At 44.1% G+C, this 24,528-nt stretch overlaps 1 protein-coding gene and 1 non-coding gene across 2 annotated transcripts; one reads left to right on the forward strand and one right to left on the reverse strand.

Moving 5' to 3' along the window:
- Positions 1–3,809: 3,809 nt before the first annotated feature.
- Positions 3,810–3,960, reverse strand: LOC122425899. The gene has a single exon (XR_006265051.1). It is a non-coding gene; the product is annotated as a small nucleolar RNA SNORA71 (small nucleolar RNA).
- Positions 3,961–21,818: 17,858 nt separating this feature from the next.
- On the forward strand, positions 21,819–24,303 carry LRRC30 (leucine rich repeat containing 30). The gene is made up of 2 exons (XM_043444512.1): positions 21,819–23,538; positions 24,033–24,303. Exon 1 carries the CDS (start codon positions 22,142–22,144, stop codon positions 23,045–23,047), a length of 906 nt encoding a protein of 301 aa, XP_043300447.1. The 5' UTR covers positions 21,819–22,141; the 3' UTR covers positions 23,048–23,538; positions 24,033–24,303.
- Positions 24,304–24,528: the final 225 nt, after the last annotated feature.

Consider the following 24,528-nt stretch of genomic DNA (forward strand, 5'->3'; position numbering starts at 1 on the left):
TCAGTGTTATGAATTAGCCAGGAGAGAGGTTTGTGTGATGAGCCGGTTGCTGTTGAGTCACTACGTCATGTCCGACTCTTTGTGACCTCCTGGGCTGCAGCACGCCGGGCTTCACTGTCCTTCACTATCTCCTGGAGTTTGCTCAAATTCATGTGTATTGAATTGGTGATACCGTCCAACCATCTCATGCTTAGTCTCCCCCTTCTCCTCCTGCCCTCAATCTTTCCCAGCATCAGGGTCATTTCCAATGAGTTGGCTCTTCACATCAGGTGGCCGAAGTGTTGGAGACAGTTGAGTGAAATATAATACTGCTTTCAAGGTGCTTACACTGCAGTGAAGGAAATAGAAATGTCTTTGAACGATTAAAGTTCAAGGGAGGAACTGAAAAGCACTAGGAATCTTGCACATCCAGTCAAGTGAGACGAGAGGGCAGACAGCGAAATGGGGCTCATTAAGCTAACTGAGAAGGATTGGTGAAAGGGGTGGCCCCGACAAGGGATGAATAGTCTGTCTAGTTCACAAGTTGAAGAGACCAGTTTCCGGTAGAAAACTGAAAATAAAAACAATGATTGTATTGTTTGCCTACTGTAGTCCTCATTTCCTAGAAAGACTGACTGGAAGGGCAACAGATTCACTTGCAGCTATTCCTCCCTAACAATCTGCCCTCTTTAGATGCGACATGAAAGCTGGAGCTCGGGTGCAAGTCTTGTCCAAGAAACCTATCTGAGGAGCAATAAAGCAGGACTTGGGATTTTATGTTTCCCTTACGTATTCAAACCTTTTTACAGATGCAGTGTAGATCTTTGAACTGCAGGGGCCGTCCCTGTCCCTCACTGGCTATTAGATGTTTTAGATAAACGAAAAACTCAAATACACATCGAGAGAAAATACATCTGTAGTTAAGAACAAGAGCATCGCTAGGAATCTGAGAGTCACAAGGACAGTGTGTTAGTCATAAAGAAAACCTTCCTTTATGCACTCCTTCTTTTATTGGGAATGACTTGGGTGCCATTACACAGGTCCTCTGTCCTACAGCTTCCAGATTTACAATGATTACCCAACATGATTGATCAATAAACTATCCAATAACTCATCAGGGTGGCTGGAGTGTAAGGTACTTTGCATTTTGTGATTGAAAATCCTTTCAAACTATCACTTGTAATTTTGATCTTATTCTAAACCTTTATCAATGATGTTGGAGATTTATTGGTTGAATTTGGCTAATGGAATCTCCAACAAGTCAACTGCAATGTTTCCCCTGAGACTTGTATTCTAAACAGCGCAGGTATTGTGATTGTTCCAGAGGTTAGAAAACCTGGATTCTAACTGTGGGTGTACCACTGCTTGACCATGCGAACTTCAAGATACTTTACCTGTCTGAGATCAGACATCCTCTGAATAATGGAAACAGCACTACTCCACCTCCTAACTCCCCAAGGGTCTTGGGAAAATCAGAAATGAAAGTAGTATTTCTTTGAAAACTGGAAGGTTACACACACACACAAATAATATTATTTTTCTTAATTGAACAATTTAGGAAATTAATTTACTTATTTAGTTTTATTGGGTATAGTGGATATAAAAGAAACAGTACATGTTTAAAATATAAGTTGAAAAGTTTTAGCACACACACACGTACATACCAAAGTTTCTTCATATTCTTAGATAATTTTTGCTCTTATATGTTTCCCTTCTTCCTTTCTAATCTAAAAGATTCTTCTTTCTTTTCCCTCTCTGATTGCATTGGCTAGGACCTCTAGTATAATGTTGAATAGAAGTGGTGAGAGTGGACATCTTTTCCTTGTTTCTGATCTCAGAGAGAAAGACTCCAGTCTTTAGTCACTGAGTATGATATTAGCTGTAGGTGGTTTGTAGATGTTTTTGATCAGGTCAAGGAAATTTCGTTCTATTTCTAGTCTATAAACAGGTTTTTTTAAAATCAGGAATATCAGTTTTTATCAGATGTTGAATTTTGCCAAGTAGTTTTTCTGCATTTATTGAGGTGATCATGTAGCGTGTTAATATATGAATCATATGATTGATTTTCAAATGTTAAATCAACCTTGTATTTCTAGAATAAACCCCACTTGACTTGGACTTGATACCCTTTTAATATATTGTTTGATTAAATTTGCTACAACTTTGTTAAGGATTTTTACATCTATATTCTTAAGGATGCTAGTCATCTTTCTTGTAATATTTTTGTCTGGTTTTGGTATCCAAGGGATGCTGGCCTCATAGAATGAATAAGTGAGTATTCCCTCATCTGGAATTTCATTGATGAGTTTGTATAGAATTAATATTATTTCTTCCTTAAGTATCAAAGCTGCAAATGGCCCCCCACCCACCCACCTCCACTCTGCAACTGATTTATTTTTTCCTGTTTCTTTGCCTGTCTAGCACTTTCTGATTGGATAATAATGGCTTGCATTTTACCTTGTTAGAATCTGGATATTTTGTGTTACTATATATATTTCTTAGCTTTGTTCTGGAATGCCATTCATTTCCTTCAAAAGGATTGGATCCTTTTGTGGCTTGTTTTTAGCTTTGTTGACTGGGTCCAAGCAGATCCCCTTTTGAAGTTTTTTTCACTACTAAGGCAGTACTACATGAGTCTTTAAACTGATAATATAAATGTTAAATTTATCTTATTGAACTATAGTTGATTTACAGTGCCGTGTTACTTTCTACTGTACAGTAGAGTGATTCAGTTATATGTGCACATATATGTTCTTTTTCATACTCTTTTCCATTATGGTTTATTACAGGATATTAATATAGCTCCCTGTGCTATACAGTAGGATCATATTTATCCATCCCATATATAATAGTTCACATCTGCTAACGCAAACTCCTACTCCATCCCTCCTCCACCCGCCCACCCCCAACTGATGTGGTATAAATGACAAGGGTTCCAATTTTTCTGCACGAAGGATGGCTGGTCCCGTGTGAGCTGAGGCAGCTGTTCTCTGTAATCCTTCCTGGTGGTTCTCTTCCTGGCCTCGGGTAGTTTCATCACATGCAGACGCTGATCAGCATTCTGCAAACTGAGGGGAGGGGGCCCTCTGCAGAGTTTTAGAGTTCTGTCTATGGAGCTCTTGCCTCTCTGGTTCTCTGCCCAGAGAACTCCAGCGCTTCTGACTTCCTCGTCCTCCCAGCACCTTCTTGTGAACTCAGAGGGCCTGCCCGGCTCTACCTGATGGCCCTCCCCTCCAGGTGATGGTGGGCTAACCTCGTCTGTTTCTCCTGTCTCAGGAATCACTGTCTTCTGCTTATGTCCAACTTCTGAAAATCATCTTTTCAAGGATTTTGTCCTCTTTTTCCTACATCCCATCTTGACTGGAAGTGAAAGTCTCTTTGTGACCCCATGGACTTTAGCCCACCAGGCTTCTCTGTCCATGGGGATTCTCCAGGCAAGAATACTGTAGTGGGTTGCCATGCCCTCCTCCAGGGGATCTTCCCAACCCAGGGATCAAACCCATGTCTCCCACATTGTAGGCAGATTCTTTACCATCTGAGCCACCAGGGAAGTCCTCAAATTTACTATTTATACTCATTTCAATTTACATAATTCTGTCTTCTCTGCCTGCCTTTCCACTCCTAATCAGATGTTAGGATTTCATGAAACCAAAGTCATGTTAAAGGAGAATCCAGGGTTTGGAGGAAAGAAGGAAGAAAGAATTAATCAAGTTAAAGATAAAAATAGTTCAATACCTTCACTAGGTTCCTCCTACCTGTGAAATATCATGCTTGGTGCCATTAGACTTTTTTTTTTTTTTAATTTTTTTTTTTTTTTTTAAAGACAGACATGTGCGAAAGCGCCAGGGTTTGCAAGGGACAGGATGGACCCTCCAAACACGGGGAAAGGCTTTCGGCAATTCGTCTCCCTGCACTATCAATGACCAGGGCACCGGCGCCATTAGACTTTTGCATGAGCCATGGCCCCCTGTGGATTTAGAGTAAATGCAGTTGTTGTTGGTGTTCAATTGCTAAGTCATACCTGATTCTTTGCGACCCCATAGACTGCAGCATGCCAGGCTTCCCTGTCCTTCACTATCTCCCAGAGTTTGCTCAAATTCATGTCCATTGAGTCAGTGATGCCATCCAACCATCTTATCCTCTGCCACCTGCTTCTCCTCCTGTCCTCAATCTTTCCCAGCATCAGGGTCTTTTCCAATGAGTTGGCTCTTGACATCAGGTGACCAGAGTATCAGAGCTTCATCTTCAGTATCAGTCTTTCCAATGCATATTCAGGGTTAATTTGTTTTAGGATTGACCGATTTGACCTCCTTGCAATCCAAGGGACTCTCAAGAGTCTTCTGCAGCACCACAGTTCAAATAGGAAAAGTTTACTGAGACTTGAAGATTTCACTTTGAAAAAGAGGACACCCTTACCCATTTCTCTTTCACCCGCTGCTTCTCCCTCCATTCATTTCCTAAGCCTCCCAGAAAACTATTTCCCCAGCAAGACAGCCTGTGTTTGCTGCTTGGAAGTTCTGCATGTCTGGGATCCTTCCCTGGTTTCTAGGGGCTTCCCAAGGCTTCCTACTCAACCATTCAGCCCTGGTCTGAGAAAAAATGACGAAAATAGCTGCATTCACTCAGGGATGATCTTACAAAACCTGACTCTTGTGCGCACCTCTGGTCATTTACGCCTTCTGTTGTCCTGTGGTCGCTGATGTTTTATTTATGTCGGGCATGCGGACCGCTGCGCCGGCCCTTTCAGAGCGTCTGGCACCGTTGTGGGAGCGTTCAGTTCTGCTACATTTGTGTCACACATTTGCAACACACTGAAAGGATGAAGCTGGGAGGTTCAGGGAAATGTCAGCCTGGGGTGGGTGTGAGGCTAGCTGGGTTTCTCTGTCTACCAGAAGGAACATTACTTTAAATTGATTGGTTGTTTCCAAAACCACAATCCCAATGAATATTTCATAAGAGGCTACTATCAACTTTTATAGGGACCCTAGTGGTCCTTGCAGACTCCAGATCGGCTATGAATTGATTTTTCAGACTTCTGCTTATCCTTTGAACTGCCAATCAAATCATGCAGTAACTTCTCCTTAATAGAAACTTAGCTAAAGAAAGAGCTGTTATCTTTCGGGTGTGGATAGGCAGGATGCTCAGCTGTGCCCTCCCTTGAAAGGGAAGCTTAGGAAGGTGTTCAGGAGTAGACACAAGCATTTGGTAGGAGTGAGACCCTACTAAGCACATGGACCAAGGCACCAGGAAGCAAACACTTCCCCATCTCTTCACCTAGCTACAATTAGAACTCAATATTTGTGTCCCTTGTGTTTATATACCTTGTCTGGCTCCTCCATGAGACTGAGACCTGAATATGTGGCTTTGGGTTATGTCCTATATCCCTCATATAGATGATGTCATGCAATATTTGTCTTTCTCTGACTTATTGCACTTAGCATAATGTTCTCAGGATCCGTGCATGTTGTCACAAACAGCAGGTTGCCCTCCTTTCTTGTGGCTATATAATATTCCATTGAATGAGTACATGCCACATCTTCTTTATCCATTTATCCACTGACAGACATTTAAATTATTTCTGTATTTGGGCCATTGTGAAAAATGCGACAGTGAACATGGGAAAGCACATACCTCTTTAACATCCTGTATTCATTCTCTTTGGATAAACACCCAGAAGTAGGATCGCTGGGTACTTCTACTTTTAATTTTTTTGAGGAATCTCCTTCCATGCTAGCTGCACCAGTTTACATTCCCATCAACAGTGCACATGGGTTCTCTTTCCTCCAAATCCTGGCCAAAGATTATTTCTTGTTTTGTTGATGATAGTGATCCTAAGAGATGTGAGTTTTGATTTGCATTTCCCTGATGGTTGGTGATATATGAATGAGGACATCTCACTTCCCTTGTTTCATTCACAGTTGACACTCCTTGACATCCACCTGAATTAAGATACTAAATATGCACAGATGTTTCTTTTCCTTGGTTAAGGCTCCTTTGTCCTCTTCTCCATCATTCTAATTTCTAGCCCTCCACCATCTGCCACTATTTATTTAGGCTCTTCCTCATTTCCATTTCATAATTTTTAAAAATACTGACTTCTGATTACTGTTTCATACTTCCAAAGTCCTTAATTGTTTTTTTAAAGCCAGTCAGGAATATTAAAAAATAACATTACCAAATGATGACATTGAATAAAAACCAAATGCCAAGAGCTGTCAGCTAAATGAATAAAACACTACAGTTTTTCATCCAAACCAGAATGGATCACGGTGGGTGATTTCTTAAATACAGATAACCCTTATTTGACTGCTGGGTCTCTAGAAAGATCCAAAAGTCAGGGAAATCCCGTTGAAAATGCAAATATCCTTGTGCCCGGGGAGAGCTACCAGGTTAGTGCGTGTTACCTAAGCAGAGGGGGTGGAGTGGGGGGTCTTGCCGGTGGACAGGCCTGGAAAGGATAAGGTCACTGGAATACCAGACAGAAAGAAACTATGAGAGAGCCTAGAGGAAAGATGTGAAAAGAGATTTAACAAAGGCCAGACGAAGAAGAAGAAGAGGGGGCAGGGGGAGGGGGAGGGAAATCAGGAAGCACATTGGGAAAATTAGACAGTCACCATCAAAGGAATTGAGTCTCCTGCTCCTTCTCTCCTTCTCTCCTTTCCAATCTGCCTGTGTATATTTACTATCTGGCACACCTACTGTTTCTAGTTCTCTCTTTCTGAATCCAGCATCACTGCTGAGTATCGGACACTATGGCATCTGCTAGGGCAGAGGCATATGGGCTAGTTATTCTTGGCTGGGGAATTCTACGGACAGAGGAGCCTGGTGGGCTACAGTCCATGGGTGGCAAAAAGTTGGACACAACTGAATGACTTTCCCTTCACAGGGCAGAGGTACCAGGATATGGACCCCTGCCCTGAGCAGCAGCCAGAGAAGGAGGGCAATGCGGGGAGAGGGGGCAAGTGGGACATTGATGATGAGAGCACAATTGCCGATAGACTTCTTGCAGGGTAATGGTTTTTAGTGACTGATCACAAGGGTTAACATAATCCCAAGAATGACATTTTACAGGTTTAACAGATTCAACAGTTCCATCAACTAGCTAGATTAGCCCCAATGACACAATAAAACTCTTCTGTTTACTGAAAGTCTGTAAGACAGAGAGCCCTAGGCATTCTTCCAGAGAGTAGAATAGACTGTGAAAGTAAATGGAACAGAAAAGAGTTGGAGAGAGAGGCAGGGGGCGGGAGGGAGAGGGAGGGAAAGAAGAGAAAGTGTGAGGAGTAAACATGACAGGACACGGAGTTTGATGACTGAGGATACGAGCTGGCGGGATTTGGGAAGGTCATCGTCTTTGAAAGTCATTGTAGGAGTCGGACTGAACTCAGAATCAAGGTACACAGCAGCCTCTTTTTTTACAAAAGTATTCTGGAAAGAGTTTGTCTTCGGCAACTTCAACAAGCACCATTTGAAACCAGCTAACCACAGTCGAGTCCTTCCATATAAGGTCCTGTCAAAAAGTTTCACAACCATCTTTTTGGAGCCAAGCAAATTATTTTTAACCAGGAGACACCAAAGACTCTCTGAAGTAGGTCAGCAAACAGAAGTCTGTATTCTTCCACTGCTGATGCTAATCTCATGACTCAAGACGGTTGAAAAGGATAAACATCAATAACAAACATACAGAAAGGTTAACAAAAACCTAGCCCCTAAAGCATGGAGGACTCCCTGGTCTCTGGTTTACTGCTTCTGAATCTATAGATAATTGAGCCAAGGTCCGGTGAGTTGAGTGATGTCCCCAGAGCCTAGGGCAAAGCGGGGGCTGAACGTAAATCCTGGCATTCTGACTCCTGAAAGCAGCATCTCCTCGGCTACACCGCCCTCTGCTAGTAATACCTGTGAAGAAACAGTTTCTATATCCTCTTTTTCTTCAGCCCTCTGCTTTCAAGATTCTCTTCCAGACTCCAGGTAAGGTCGTAGAGCAAGACTCCTGCATTGAACAATCTGAGCTCGGGGCACAAAAGTGAAATGCTTTTATTTTCTCCAATTGCTGCCTTTAACTATACTTGCCTTCCTCCTAAACACATCTTGGGTAAATCCCTCAGTTCTTTATGTTAATTTTAGGTATTAAAATATGTCTGCTCCTGTTTAAAACTTCAATTTCCTTTCTTCTTGTCGACCCACCATGTAGTTCTTACAGTTCGCTCCACACTGAAAGAATAATTTCAATTTTATTTAATTGTTCATCTTTACCACTTTTGTTTCATCTTCCCATTACTTTTTTTAAAAATCAACACTTTAATTTGAAATAATTTTGGACAGAGAAAAGTTCTTAGCCCATAATCCCCCAATAATAATATTTTACTTCTTTTGCTTTATTTTTTGGTTATATATATATATATATATATATACATGTTTATGCATATTTAAAGCTCTATTTGTATACATATTTTCTTACACATTTGTATGCACATTTGAGAGTAAGATATAGACATCATGCTTCTTTGCTCCTAAATATTTCACTGTGTATTTTTTTTAAAAATGACTTTCTCTTATATAACAATGAAATGATTTTCAAAGCATAAAGTTTACATTGATGCAACACTATGATCTACTCTACAGACCTTATTCAAATTTCAGAATTATCCCACTAATGTCCTCATAATAAAATAAGAAAATTAATTTTTTTCTGGTTCAAGATCCAATCAAGTATCATATATATTACCTTTAACTGTCATTTTTCCTTTTGCTTCTTTCATCTGGAACAATTTTTTAGTCCTTTTTTTTTTCTTCTTTTTATTCGCTTTAAAGTACAATCATCTACATTGCAGAATTGTGCTCTATTCAGTTCAGTTCAGTTCAGTTGCTCAGTTGTGTCTGACTCTTTGTGACCCCATGGACTGTAGCATGCTAGGCCTCCCTGTCCATCACCAACTCCCAGAGTTTATTCAAACTCATGTCCATTGTTCGGTGAGGCCATCCAAACACATAATCCTCTGGCGTCCTCTTCTCCTCCAGCCTTCTATCTTTCCCAGCATCAGGGTCTTTTCAAATGAGTCAGTTCTTCACATGAGGTGGCCAAAATATTGGAGTTTCAGCTTCAACATCAGTCCTTCCAATGAATATTCAGGACTGATTTCCTTTAGGATGGACTGGTTGGATCCCTTTGTAGTCCAAGGGACCCTCAAGAGTCTTCTCCAACACACAGTTCAAAAGCATTAGTTCTTCGCCACTCAGCTTTCTTTATAGTCCAACTCTCACATCCATACATGACTACTGAAAAACCATAGCCTTGACTAGATGGACCTATGTTGGCAAAGTAATTTCTCTACTTTTTAATATGCTGCCTAGATTGGTCATAACTTTCCTTCCAAGGAGCAAGCGTCTTTTAATTTCATGGCTGCAGTCACCATCTGCAGTGATTTTGGAGCCCAAAAAAATAAAGTCTGCCACTGTTTCCCCATCTATTTGCCATGAAATGATGGGACTGGATGCCTTGATCTTAGTTTTCTGAATGTTGAGCTTTAAGCCAACTTTTTCACTCTCCTCTTTCACTTTCATCAAAAGGCTCTTTAGTTCTTCTTCACTTTCTGCCATAAGGGTGGTGTCATCTGCATACCTGAGGTTATTGATTTTCCTCCTGGAAACCTTGATTCCAGCTTGTGCTTCATCCAGCCCAGTGTTTCTCATGATGTACTCTGCGTATAGGTTAAACAATGGTGTGCTCTATTAGGGTTTGCTATTTATTTATTTTAATTTTTTTTAATTTTTTATTTTTTTAATTTATTTTTAACCTGATTTTTCTTTGTGTCTTTTAATAATAAAAAATAAAGCTCACAAGAGAAGATTCTCTTCTTATACATTCAAATAATGAATCTGTGATTTCTTATTTCTTATACTAAAAGTTTCTGAAGCATCTTTACAAACTGCATTTTAAAAGACTTGAGTCTCATCAAATACATCATGCTCAAGATTAAAAAAAGAGAAAGAAAGAAGGAAAGAAGGAAAGATGGAAAGTAACAAAGGAAAATGTATGACTTATAATTTTATAATGGCATTGTTTAGAACAACCCGGACAGAAGACCACTTCTGATTTTACTATGCATGGATGAGAAGCAAATCTACTGTATATAATTTTACCTGTATGAATTAGTTATCTGTTGTAGTATAACAAGTCACTCTGAAACAAAACTACTTTAAATAATGAATATTGTATTTGTTCATGATGCTCTGGGTCAGCAAGCTGGGCTGGGCTCAGCGGGGTGGTTCTGCTGGTCTCACCTGCCATCACTCCTGGAGCTGCAGTCATCTGATGGCTCCGCTGGTGACTGGCATTGGCTGTCAGCTGGACATCTCTTTCCTTATGGAGGCTCATCCTCAAGGGAGCTAGCCTGGACTTCTTCATATGGTAGAAATAGGGCAAGAGTGGGCTCTGAATGCCCTCAGTCTAAACAACTCACTGACCTGTAGAAACTGAATCCATCACTTCCGCTATATTTTGTTGGTCAAACTAAGTCTCATGTGTAGCCTGAATTCAACGCATTGGGAAACAGACATCATTTCTTCATGGGAGGTGCAGCAAAAATAATGTGAAAGAGCAAGTGTGCAGAGTGGGACGAGTTATTATACTCAAACATGCAAACAATGTACCACCATATCTAACAGCTGAAAGAACTTTCCAAAGATTTGCTTCTGGTTCCAGGAGCCCTGGGATGCATTTGTATCTCAGTCTGACCTCCAGTTCTGCACCTTCACGTCATAGCACTAATCATGGAATATGGTGAGTGTCGAGTCGTCCTGGAAGCCACCCCAGGATAGCTAGCAATGATTTAATTATCCATGGAAGTGACAGAGAATCTTCCAAACAAAATATATTCCTTGTCCAAATTTCTCCCATCTGCCCCCCCCCCCCCGCCCGCCATGATGTTTACTGCTCCAGTGCCTTTTGAACTGGGGGGGGAAGAGCGATTGGAGGGGAAGTCAAGTAGATTGTAGCTACAATTACTTACTTATCTTTATACGTTATATTTTTAAAAAATTCTACAGTGTGAGCTCATCACTAGGGACTCGCTTGGTGCCTTGGAAGTATCTTGAGCAACTGAGATGCCCTAAGGTTAAGCTGCACTGGCTTCTCAGTGAATCCAGCTCACCTGGGAGCACTAGAGAACACATCTCAGTCTGAGAATGAAACTGGGCTTCCCTGAGGCCACAAGTCCACACATGGAGACAGAAGCCTCTGATAGCACATTTGATTTCACATCTTGTATTTCATTTGCTGACAAGTTGATAGAGGAGATTTTATGGGGCATAAGGTACCAGTCAACGGACACAAATTTAAGTAAACTCTGTTAGATGGCGATGGACAGGGAAGCCTGGAGTGCTACAGTCCATGGGGTCACAAAGAGTCAGACATGACTTAGTGACTGAACAACAAGGTACTGTTCTAGACTTATTCTTTGGTAGCATATTTGCTTCTCAAAGGACAAATATATTTACAGGGATGTGAGCTGAACCAAAAGCCAAAACAAACTGCTCCAATTTACTGAACTGCAGAACAAATTGAACCAAATACACAAATTTTTATAGAGCCACAAACCACGGCAAAGGTTTTCCTTCCCTTTCAAAAAAAAGAAAACATGTTTTGCTTTCTTTCCCATCATGTTTCCATTAATTTTGTTTTTGAGTTCTAAAAAGTTCTGGAGATGGAGCCTGCATGATTTTTAACCAAACTGAGTTGTACAAAAAAAAAATAAATAACTTTTTTGTTTTCTTAGAACTAAACTAGTCTTTCTCAAGCTCTCATAACTGCCTGGAAATGGAAAACACACACAAAACCTTCCTTAAAAAGACAATTCAAATCACAGATTTTGCAGTAATTTTTGGTTTAAACTCAAATTTTTAAATTTCTCCTTCCGCAACTTTTCCTTGGTTCTGAACTCTCTCTGTTGGACTTATGACCTCAAAACCTTGTAGGAAAACCAGACAGGAAGTTGGGCAACTGCTTTCTTTAAGTCTAGTCTCCACACGGGAGTGGGGGTGAGGTCAAGATTCCACCAATTTACAGTCACTCCAACAAGTGTCTCCCTCAGGAACTTAGCTGGGGCAGTAGGCCGTGCGCAGGGATTTGTGAAGACCAGAACTCTGAGCAGTGGAACATGGGTCCTGCTTGGGCTGGTGAGAAGCAGCTTGGGAGCCTGCCTAGCCTGCGAGGGGACAAGCGCAAGAGATAAGACTGTCCAACCACAGGACATGTGCTAATGTGCAAACAAAATGGACAGAGTTGGGCATAATTCATAACTGCAAACATTTTAAAGCATTTCCCACACTTAACCCCACACTCAGAGAAGGCAATGGCAACCCACCCCAGTACTCTTACCTGGAAAATCCAATGGATGAAGGAGGCTGGTAGGCTGCAGTCCGTGGGGTCGCTAGGAGTTGGACACGACTGAGCAACTTCACTTTCACTTTTCACTTTCATGCATTGGAGAAGGAAATGGCAAGTGTTCTTGCCTGGAGGATCCCAGGGATGGGGGATCCTGGTGAGCTGCCGTCTATGGGATCACACAGAGTCGGACACAACTGAAGTGACTTAGCAGCAGCAGCATATACATATATATATACATATGTATATATATATGTATTTGTTTTCATATTCTTTTCCACTATGGTTTATCACAGGATATTGAATATAGTTCCTTGTACTATACAGTGGGACCTTGCTGTTTATCCATTCTCTACATAATAGCTTGCATCTGCTAACCCCATCCTCCCAGCCCATCCCTTGCCCACCCCCTTTCCCTTGGCAACCACAAGTTTGTTCTCTATGTCTGTGAGTCTGTTTCTGTTTTGTAGATAAGTTCATTTGTAGTCATAGTCTAGATTCCACATATAAGTGATATCATATGGTATTTATCTTTCTCACTCTAAGTGTAGAGGCATCTTAACTTCCTTCCTTTCAGCTAAAATGCAAACACTTGAAAATCAAGTAATGGCCAAGGTAAATCATGACAATGATTATATTGATATTATACTTGTTGTTTAGTTGCTAAGTCGTGTCCCACTCTTTGCAACCCCATGGACTGTGGCCTGCCAGGCTCCTCTGTCCATGGGATTCTCCAGGCAAGAACACTGGAGTGGGTTGCCATTTCCTTCTCAGGGGAACGTCCCGACCCAGGAATCGAAACCGGGTCTCCTACATTGCAGGCAGATTCTTTATTGACTGAGCTACAAGCGAAGCCCCAATATTATCACTGATTGGAGCCCAACACTGGGCCACTGTTGTACATAGACTAATCCTCAGAAGAAACTCAGCCAGACTGAAAACTTGCTTTATCAGGTCATGAAAGTAGTAGAATAGCAATTGTAATAGTAGTCATCATCGCTAACATTCACCGATTACTTTCTGCCAGGAGCTGAGCTAAACAGTTTACCTGCTTCATCTCATTTAATCTTCATAGCAATCCCAAATTATTATTACCCCTGTCTCTCAGAGGAGGGAACTGAGGTTTAGAGATGCTAAGTAGTTGGTGCCAGGTCACACAGCTAGAAAGTGACAGAACAAGGAATTGATCCCAAGCTCTCTGCCTGCAAACCCTATTCGAACAAGAATTTAAAACTGGATGTAGAATTCCTCCAACTTAGGGCTTCACCCTGACAGGGAGGGGAGCTTCTGCTAACATGGTTCATGCCAAATCTGAAATTAAAACAGTAATAGGTCATTGGAGGAGTTTTAAAATGAGATTCCAGCTTATAATTTAATCAAACATGTAAGTTCAATAACACACCATGCATATTTTACATTTCCTGTTTGAGGCAACTGTCTCAGGTGGGGCTGTATGCTTCCCTTAACTGAACTTTTGTCTTTTTGCTTCTATTTTTTATTTTCTGAGCCATTAAAAAATTTATCATCCTAAAACTTCACAATAATTTGAAACTTCAATCTTTAATGAAGCTCTCCTTAGGTCTGAGGATGTTACGTGGATTCTCATTGTTCTTAAATTCATGACCTTGCTTTCTGATATGGACTTATGCACGATGTCGTTTCAGTTTAATTGCTCTCTCCACTTTTAATCAAAGCATCTTTTTATTTCCTCATTCCTGCACTGTTGTTCAGCTTGAAGTGTGCTCTGAGGATCGGGCCCAAATGAGCAGGACTATAAACGCCTTCAGTGGTTACTCAGCTCCACAAGGACAAACAGGAGCATGCAGGGAAAGCGGAAGTGAGGAGAACTAGCATTCTCCCACAGAAGGATCTCCTGAGGAGGAAGGGTGTGGGGATAGCAAAATGGATCTCTCTCTGGAGGCGACCCTTTTAAGAGCTCAATTATCATTGTTTGAGGTGAGGTCTCCTCTGAGAGATGAAATAGACTCGGCTTGTGGGACCAAGCTTTGTTCAAGGAGCTGCTGCAATGGGGGCTAAATTGGGGGTTCTGAAAACAAACAAAAAAAGGAGCTCATAGATACAGAAAATGGAGTAGGGGTTGCAGGGGTGAAGATGAGCAACATGGGTGAAGGGGGTCATAAACCACAAACCTCCAGTTTTGAAATAAATGCCCTGACAACAAAATGTACACCATGGTGACTAGAGTTAACACAATGTTGCTTGTTTGAAAGTTGCTAAGAGAGAAGATCTTAAAAGTTCCCATCACAAGAAAACAAAATTCTGTAACTATGCCTGACAATGAGTGTTAACTAGACTCCTTGTGGGCATCAGTTCGCAATGTTTACAAATAATGGATCATCATGTGGTATACCTGAAAGTAACACAACGTCATATGTCAATTATATCTGCATTAAAACAATTCTGGATTCTGTGAGGAGCCCGGGCACGCAGGGTGTGGTTAAAAAGAGGGGTGCTCTAGGAAGATGAATGTCAAAATATAGGAACAGAGAAGCAATGAAAAGCAAACAGGATAACACCACTCAGGCATAAACATGGAATGAAGTTTGGCTGTTTACAGAACATGGATGGATTTGGAGGGCATCGTGCTAAGTGAGTCAGACAGAGAAAGGCAGATACTGTATGATATCACTTCTGTGTGAAATTTACAAAATACAACAAACTAGTGAATATAACAAAAAAGATAACTCACAAACACAGAGAACAAACTAGAGTGATTACTAGTGGGGAGAGGGAAGGAGGAGGGACAATATAGGGGTAGAGGATTAAGAAGTACAAACTATTATGCATAAAATAAGCTGTGAGGATACACTGTACAGGGCTTCCCAGATGGCGCCAGTGGTAAAGAATCTGTCTGTGAATGTAGATCACCAGCCCAGGTGGGATGCATGATACAAGTGCTCGGGCCTGGTGCACTGGGAAGACCCAGAGGGATCGGGTGGAGAGGGAGGTGGGAGGGGGGATCGGGATGGGGAATACATGTAAATCCATGGCTGATTCATGTCAATGTATGACAAAAACCACTACAATATTGTACAGTAATTAGCCCCCAACTAATAAAGATAAATGAAAAAAAAAAAAAAAAGAATCTGTCTGTGAATGTAGGAGGCAGAGGAGATGCAGGTTTGATCCCTGGGTCAGGAAGATCCTCTGGAGAAGGAAATGGCACCCCACTCCAGTGTTCTTGCCTGGGAAATTCTATGGACAGAGGAGCCTGACGGGCTATAGTCCACAGGGTTGCAAAGAGTTGGACACGACTGAGCATGTACACCACACTATCCATTGTACAACACGGGGAATATAGCCAATATTTTATAATAATAGTAAATGGAATATAACCTTTAAAAACTATGAATCATTATATTGTATACCTATAAATTACATAGTAATGTATATCAACCATACATCAGTGAATCAATCAATAAAAACAACACACAGATAAACAAACATGAAAGCCAAAAAGGCTTATGTGTTGTTGTTGTTTTTTTTCTTATATCAGACTTCCAACAGGACCCAGATGTTTGTTTCAGTGACCATTTATTGAGCACCTACTGTGTCCTCAGAATTGTGTCAGGGACATGGGGTGATAAGCTTTGTGGACAAGTAAGTCTGGGAGAGAAGCTTGAACTAAGAGAGAGAAACAGCTGTGTTTGGATCTGCCTGAGGGCTGCCTGCTCTCCAGGAAAGTGTGCTTGCCCAGCGGGGAGCTGACGGTCGGCACAGCTTGGCTAAGAGGAAGGTCCAGGAGAGGCAAGAGACCAGGCTCGCTCTGCATGGGTGAGGTTCCCAGAGCCCCGAGGCAGCTGTGCAATTGGTCGTCCTTTATGTGCTCTGTCCCATATCCACTCACAGGTTACTCATGGAGATGGGTTCTATGGATCTTAAGGTGTATTCAATTCAATTCAATTCAGTCACTCAGTCGTGTTCGACTCTTTGCAACCCCATGAACTGCAGCATGCCAGGCCCACCTGTCCATCACCAACTTCCAGAGTCCACCCAAACCCATGTCCATTGAGTTGGTGATGCCATCCAACCATCTCATCCTCTGTCATCCCCTTTTCCTCCTGCCCTCAATCTTTCCCAGCATCAGGGTCTTTTCCAGTGAATCAGCTCTTCTCATCAGGTGGCCAAAGTATTGGAGTTTCAGCTTCAACCTCAGTCCTTCCTATGAACACCCAGGACTGATCTCCTTTAGGATGGACTGGTTGGATCTCCTTGCAGTCCAAGGGACTCTCAAGAGTCTTCTCCAGCACCACAGTTCAAAAGCACCAATTCTTCGGCTCTTAGCTTTCTTCATAGTCCAACTCTTGCATCCATACATGACCACTGGAAAAACCACAGCCTTGACTAGACGGACCTTTGTTGGTAAAGTAGTGTCTCTGCTTTTTAATATGTTGTCTAGGTTGGTCATAACTTTCCTTCCAAGGAGTAAGCTTCTTCTAATTTCATGGCTGCAATCACCATCTGCAGTGATTTTGGAGCCCCCCAATATAAAGTCAGCCACTGTTTCCATTGTTTCCCCATCTATTTGCCATGAAGTGATGGGATGGGATGCCATGATCTTAGTTTTCCAAATGTTGAACTTTCAGCCAACTTTTTCACTCTCCTCTTTCACTTTCATCAAGAGGCTCTTTAGTTCTTCTTGACTTTCTGCCATAAGGGTGGTGTCATCTGCATGTCTGAGGTTATTGATATTTCTCCCAGCAATCTTGATTCCAGCTTGTGCTTCCTCCAGCCCAGTGTTTCTCATGATGTACTCTGCATATAAGTTAAATAAGCAGAGTAGCAATATACAGCATTTATGTACTCCTTTTCCTATTGGGAACGAGTCTGTTGTACTATGTCCAGTTCTAACTGTTGCTTCCTGACCTGCATACAGATTTCTCAAGAGGCAGGTCAGGTGGTCTGGTATTCCCATCTCTTTCAGAATCTTCCACAGTTTATTGTGATCCACACAGTCAAAGGCTTTGGCATAGCCAATAAAGCAGAAATAGATTTTTCTAGGAACTCTCTTGCTTTTTTGATGATCCAGCGGAGGTTGGCAATTTGATCTCTGATTCCTCTGCCTTTTCTAAAACCAGCTTGAACATCTGGAAGTTCACGGTTCACGTATTGCTGAAGCCTGGCTTGGAGAATTTTAAGCATCACTTTACTAGCGTGTGAGATGAGTGCAATTGTGTGGTAGTTTGAACATTCTTTGGCATTGCCTTTCTTTGGGATTGGAATGAAAACTGACCTTTTCCAGTCTTGTGGCCCCCTGCTGAGTTTTCCAAATTTGCTGGCATATTGAGTGCAGCACTTTCACAGCATCATCTTTTAGGATTTGAAATAGCTCAACTGGAATTCCATCACCTCCACTAGCTTTGTTCCTAGTGATGCTTCCTAAGGCCCACTTGACTTCACATTCCAGGATGTCTGACTCTAGGTGAGTGATCATACCATTGTGATTATCTGGGTCGTGAAGATCTTTTTTGTACAGTTCTTCTGTGTATTCTTGCCACCTGTTCTTAATGTCTTCTGCTTCTGTTAGGTCCCTATCATTTCTTTCCTTTATTGTGCCCATCTTTGCATGAAATTTTCCTTTGGTATCTCTAATTTTCTTGAAGAGATCTCTAGTCTTTCCCATTCTATTGTTTTCCTCTATTTCTTTGCACTGATCACTGAGGAAGGCTTTCTTATCCTTCCTTGCTATTCTTTGAAACTCTGCATTCAAATGGGTATATCTTTCCTTTTCTCCTTTGCTTTTCGCTTCCCTTCTTTTCACAGCTATTTGTAAGACCTCCTCAGACAGCCATTTTGCTTTTTTGCATTTCTTTTTCTTGGGGCTGGCCTTGAGTCCTGTCTTAATAAGGTGTATTAAGCCATTTAATTCCCACAGCACCCTTATGAAATTCTATGATTATCTCCATTTTACATATGAAAACATGGAAATACAGACAAGCTAAGTAGCTTGCCCTGGGGCACATGGCCTTTGAGTAATAAACTCAGGATGACAACCCAAGACACTTTGGCCTGGCAAGCAAAGTTCACAGTGCTGACCACCAGGCCAGCTGCCTCTCAATGCGGTGGCTCTGAGGCGGCATGCCCTAATCAGAATAGTAATAAGCCACTTTACAAGGAAGAGAAGTTGTGCAGACAGAGGCAGGTTATTCAGAGGGCCAAAGAATTGATGCCTTCGAACTGTGGTGCTAGAGAGTCCCTTGGACATCAAGATCAAACTAGTCAATCTTAAGGAAATCAACCCTGAATATTCATTGGAAGGACTCATGCTGAAGCTAAAGCTCCAAAATTTTGGTAACCTGATGTGAAGAGCTGACTCATTGGAAAAGACCCTGATGCTGGGAAAGATCAAGGGCAGGGAGAAAAGGGAGCCACAGAGGATCAGATGGCTGGATAGCATCACCAGTGCAATGGACATGAACTTGGGCAAACTCTGGGAGATGGTGACCGATGGGAGGCCTGGCTTGCTGCAGTCCATGGGGTCTCACAGAGTCGGACATGACTGAGTGACCGAACAACAAGTATGAGAACAGGATTTATATCGGAAGACTGGGTGTGGATTAGAATTCTAATACTAACTAGTTCTGCATCGGTTAACCTCACTGACTCTCAGTTTCCTCATATTTAACATGAGGTTAACAATATTGGACTTCCCTGGTGGCTCAGATGGTAAAGAACCTGCCTGCAATGCAGGAGATCTAGGTCCCATTACTTAGCATGCCCTGGAATTTCGAGAACTTGTCAACAAGGCTGTGCTCTGAGACTTAATGCCAAACTGAAATCCACTCAGCTTCAAAAAGTTTCTTTCGGCAAAAGTCAGATGTGTGGGCTTCACAGTGAACTCTAAAGCCCACAGCAGTTACTGTTTATTCCTCAGGGACCAGCCTTAATGCGAGCAAGATAAAAGCTTGCTTGGATTTTGCCTGCTTTCACCAGAAAGAGGTTAAGTCTGACTTGCACTTCCTCGCAAAGGTCTCACTTACAGTAAGAACCTGACTCATGGGGTAGGAAGGGGCTCTCCATGGCATAGACGGGGACACAACCCAGAGACAGTGAGCATCCCCTCCATGAACCTGCTCTGACTGGATCACTGTGGTTAACAAGAGGCAGCATCCATGTTTCAAAAACTCAGAAGAAACAGTCAGCAATTCACACAGCTCGTCCATTAGATAGATGAGAACCTCACTAAAGAACTGAACTGTTTGGGGGAGGGGATTGAATTCGTTATGCCAAAGTCTTCTGGAATATTTTAACTCTGGCTTCTCCTGGTTGTGTTGGCAGAGAAAGCAGGGCTAATGCCTAATTGTATAGTTATTTCTATTGTGTGGGTTCATAGTCATTTCTTTACCGATGGTCCCCCCAGCCCCACTCCATAGAAACTTGAAAACAAAAAGCCATATCCTAGTCGTAGTTATTCGAGCTCTCTACAGGGTTAAGTCTAGCATTTTCTTAGGGTTCCAACAAGGGCTGTTGAGTCGGACTCCCTGGGTTTGAATTCTGGTTCTGCCGCTGAGTAGAGATTGAACTTGGGGGAGTGACTTGATTTTGCGTTAGTAACTTAACCTCTCTCTTGTCTTCATTTCCTCATCTGTGAAATGGAGGTAATTTTAACATTCATCTTCTCCGTAAAGTGTCTAGGGTTCATATAGTAAATATTTGATAAATATTGGCTATTGATAAATACTCAAAAATTATTTATTGGTAAGAATGTATTAGAGACAGAGAGATAATTGTCACAAAGAAGAAAGCTGTGCCTCTTTCTCAAACCATCCCAGCTTCTGCTAGTCCCAACAGTTCAGATATCCTAGCATAATTTCTCAGACTCATGGAAGCAGCAGAATTCTATCGTCACATGAAAAGTACGTATATAATCTGTGATATGCTCTAAATCCTGGGGTACAGATTTAGCCATGGTGCTTTTTTCTCTCCAGTTAACAGCTACAACAGTCAAGAATCCCATTATAAAAAACATCCCAGGTTTCCACCTTTGTCTAGGAGTGCCAGGGGCTTCATCAGGCAAAAGGGGCCAGATGTCTCTCAAAGGCCAAGTGGGGCAGGAATGGCCTGGCATTGTCTTGCATGTCCAGCTGCTCCTCCTCCGTGGAGGGATCTGAGCTTCCCCGGGGGCGGCGCCCAGCCAGAGCCCAGCTCGAGCTGCAGGCTTGGTGGTGACAGCTCTGAGACCTCGATCACAGGACCAGCATCACCGTCCAGGAGAACTGCCCGGCCAGGACTGCTGCCAGTGAGAGCCACAGGCCTCTGGGCCAAGCCAGCCCCGCACAGCCCGTTAGCCCTTTTCTCAGAACCTGGGTCATCAACCTCGGTGTCTCTTCTTCCTTGAACCATGACTTAGTTTCAGGATTTTTCACCTATGCAGATGTGTCTGCCAGGACCCCCGCTAGATGGGCTTGCCAGTGCAGCCGTACAAATCTCCATAGATGGAGGGACTTAAACAGGGAAATGTATTTTTCCACAATTCCGGGGGCTGCAAATCTAAGAGAAGGCGAGGGCAGGTAGATTGCTTCTGAGGCCTCGCTCCTTGACTTGCAGATGGCCGTCTGCTCCCCATGTCCTCAATGTAGCCCCATCTCCAAACACGGTCACATTCTGAGTTACTGGAAGTTAGGACTCCAACATTGGAAATCTTGGTGGGGGGGGGTGGGGCACAGTTCAGCCCATGACACCAACAGCTGACTCTAGCGGCTTGGGGAATAAGGTAACTTGTTCAACGAGAGAGACAGAGATGGAGAGAGCAGGAGGTGTGTACCAGGGAGCCTCTTCAGACCACTTTCCAGGACAGTGGGCACCGTGTTTTCCTTACTAAGCCATCACTCAAGTGCTGTCCTGACATTTGGAGTCACCTGAGCAGATCCAGGAGCTCTTTGTGAAACAGGTGGCCCCAGAGCTCCTCTGAGAGAAAATAGGAGTGCAGTCTGCACCCTTCTTCACCCTCTCCTCAAGAAATCACCTCTGACCAGCACCGTGTAAAACCCTGGCCTGGAGGATTCCAGGCATCAAGACTCCTTCTGCTACTTTTTTTCACAATCTGTGATTCACAGCAATTTGAATTGGGGTGTGTGTGTGTGTGTGTGTGTGTGTGTGTGTGTGTGTGTGTGTGTGTGTGTGTGTGTGTGTGTATTACTTCTACCGATTCCTGGCTGTGAGAACATATAATAATAGCTTCGTGACCAGCATTCAGCCCAGCTCTGCTCTGGGGTTGGGATGAGCCTGAGACCTGCCGACACCCTGGCTTCAATTTTCCCCCTTGGTTCCTCCCTGGAGACGGGTTGGTTAATCACCCTGCTCAGCTGTGACACCCCAGAGAAGCCAAGAGGGGACAGTCAGAGGCGGCCTCCCCATGACCTGCTTGCTCACACCAGACCAATAAAGTGCGGGCAGAGTGACAACGACAGCTGCCCCGTGGTGTTCAGAGGGAGCCAAGCAGTTCAGTTCTGCAGCCCCGGGGACGAGTGTGTCATTACAGCCCTGCTTCTCCAAGAGAAGCCACCTCAACGCAGTCGGGGGTGCTCGCAGCTCTTGGAGCCACAGTCAGGCATCTGGAACCCCAAGGACCAGGCACCAGGGACCCTGAGAGCCAGGCATCTGGGATTCCCATCTCCCGCATCTCCCCAAGTCCTACTCCACCTGCGGCACCACCAGCTACGGCTCCTGTCACCCGATCGGCCCCCTGCTGGGCTTTAGCAGTGGAGTCCGGTCTCCATCCCCATCTGTGGCAGCAGAGACGCTGGAGAAAGGAGGTACATGGGGGCCAGGCAGTCCGGGGCCCGCCGCAAGGACAAGAGCCCCCTGGGGCGGGGGCTACTGCGGGGGAGGCAGAAGTTCTCCTCCTGGGACGATGCTCTGCTTCCCGGCAGGGACCCGCGCTGCCTGCTGAAGCGGGGGCTGCGCCATGTCAGTTTCAGCCTGGTCACCAAGGGCATGACGGACGCGCCCGACTTCCTGTGGGGCCTGTCGGAGATGCAGAAGCTCAACCTGTCCCACAACCAGCTCCGGGCCGTTCCGCCCGAGCTGGGGAAGCTCACGCGGCTGGTGGTCCTGAACTTGTGCGGGAACCGCCTGAAGACACTGCCCCGGGAGGTCAGCCTCCTGCAGAGCCTCAAAGTCCTGTTCGTGCACATGAACGGCCTAACGGAGCTGCCGGCCGAGCTGGGCGCCTGCCGGAGCCTGGAGGTGCTGAGCGCGTCGCACAACTGCCTGTCCCAGCTGCCCGCCAGCCTCGCCGACCTGTCGCGGCTGCGCAAGCTGAACCTCAGCCACAACCGCTTCGCCCACATCCCCGTCTGCGTGTTCTCACTCAAGGAGCTGGACTTCCTGCACGTGGGCTCCAACCGCCTGGAGAACATTGCCGAGAGCATCCAGTGCCTGGCCGGCTTGCAGATCTTCATCGCTGAGGGCAACCACATCCACACCTTCCCACGCTCGCTCTGCCTGCTCACAAGCCTGGAGCTGCTGAATCTGAACAACAATGACATCCAGACGCTCCCTGCGGAGCTCTACATGCTCTGCAGGCTGACCAGGATCGCCTGGAACCCCATGGACAAAGGGCTGCACATTTCCCGAAACCCTTTATCCAAACCTCTGCCCGAGCTGCTGGAGGGGGGCCTGGAGATGCTCGTCAGTTACCTGAAGGACAGAAAACACACCTGACTCAGACGGGAACTTCCCTAGTCTAAACCCTCTCCTCTTCCTGTTGCTGCGGGTGGAGGCTTGTGTTACTATGTGCTGGGTTGTACGGAACGCCCCTTCTTAGCAGGTGTTTGCTTTTTAGCTCTGTATACTCCTATAAATGGGCTTCTACTTCTCAGCAGTAGAGAATCCACCTGCAATGCAGGAGATGTGGGTTCGATCCCTGGGTAATGGGAAGATCCCCTGGAGGAGGGCATGGTAACCCACTCCAGTATTCTTGCCTAAAGAATCCCATGGACAGAGGAGCCTGGTGGGCTACAGTCCACGGGGTGGGGAAGTGTCTGACGCAACTGAAGAGACTTAGCCCGCCGGCCTCTCCCCAAAACCCGCATAATATCATCTCCTTCTGAATATCAGTGGATAGAGGACTTGGGTTTTCTTTCCCCAAAGAAAAATAATTCTGCTTCTTCTGGGGAGAAGTGGGATTCAGCCTTTGAAAGAGAGGACAGCAGGTATGATTCAATGTCCACCAAAAGTGAAATGTTTACTAAGTACGTGCTGTGAGCCAGGTACAATATAGGAGGGGTTGAGACCGTGTGGTTTCAGTCCCTGAGCTGGCACCCTGAAGCCACATAGCCCCAAAAAGACATGCCCCCACCCCTGTCTCCAGCATCCCTTGGGACCAAAGAGAAGCTGGCACCCAGCCCTCCTGGCAATGACCAAATCCAGCAGAGTTTCCCCTTGAGTCCCGGGGGAGACAAGCCACAGGAACTTTGCCTCTAGAATGACTAGGGCAGCAGTCCAGCCGCTCATGCTGACGTCTGGGGGTGGGTGACGGGGTGCAGCGTGCTGGCTTTCAGAGAATAAACACAAACAGAGCCAACACTCGCTGTCCATCTTCTTTCCAATCCTTCTCTTGCGCCCAGTCATATCCTCAAGCTTTTCTAGAGACACGGGCCAATGGTTACCGTCCCCTGTTGTAATTTCACTCCTCCTCTCTTCCTAGATTTGCCTTCTCGGAGGTGAGCTAACAGCCAGGGGAAAAGCTCAAAAGGCAGGAAAGAGGAGGTAAGGCATAGACAGCCCACCCCCAAAAGTCATTACCCTTTCATATTCAGAGGAGGATGATGTTTGCTACTTGGCTTTCACCTGTGGTCCTTTAAAAATTAGCTGAGGCACTTCCCTGGTGGTCCAGTGATTAAGACTCCACTCTTCCAATGCAGGCGGTGTGGGTTCAATCCTTGATGGGGGAACAAGGGTCCCACATGCCAAGGGGCGTGGCCAAAAATAAATAAATTAATGAAATAAAACGCTTCGGAGATCTCTCACTTATTTCATAATTTTACAAATTACAAATGAGTTGAGTGACATGCAAAGCTCTTTGGAGAAAAGGCTCTGTAAGAATATTATTTGCTTTGTTTTCAATTCCAAGAGTTACACAGCTGTTAGTTCAATGCAAAATCAGGACGAGCCATTACAGAGTTCCTGCCACAAGAATTACT

The sequence above is a fragment of the Cervus canadensis genome, chromosome 23, assembly GCF_019320065.1.
Source record: "Cervus canadensis isolate Bull #8, Minnesota chromosome 23, ASM1932006v1, whole genome shotgun sequence".
Taxonomy (NCBI): Eukaryota; Metazoa; Chordata; class Mammalia; order Artiodactyla; family Cervidae; genus Cervus; species Cervus canadensis.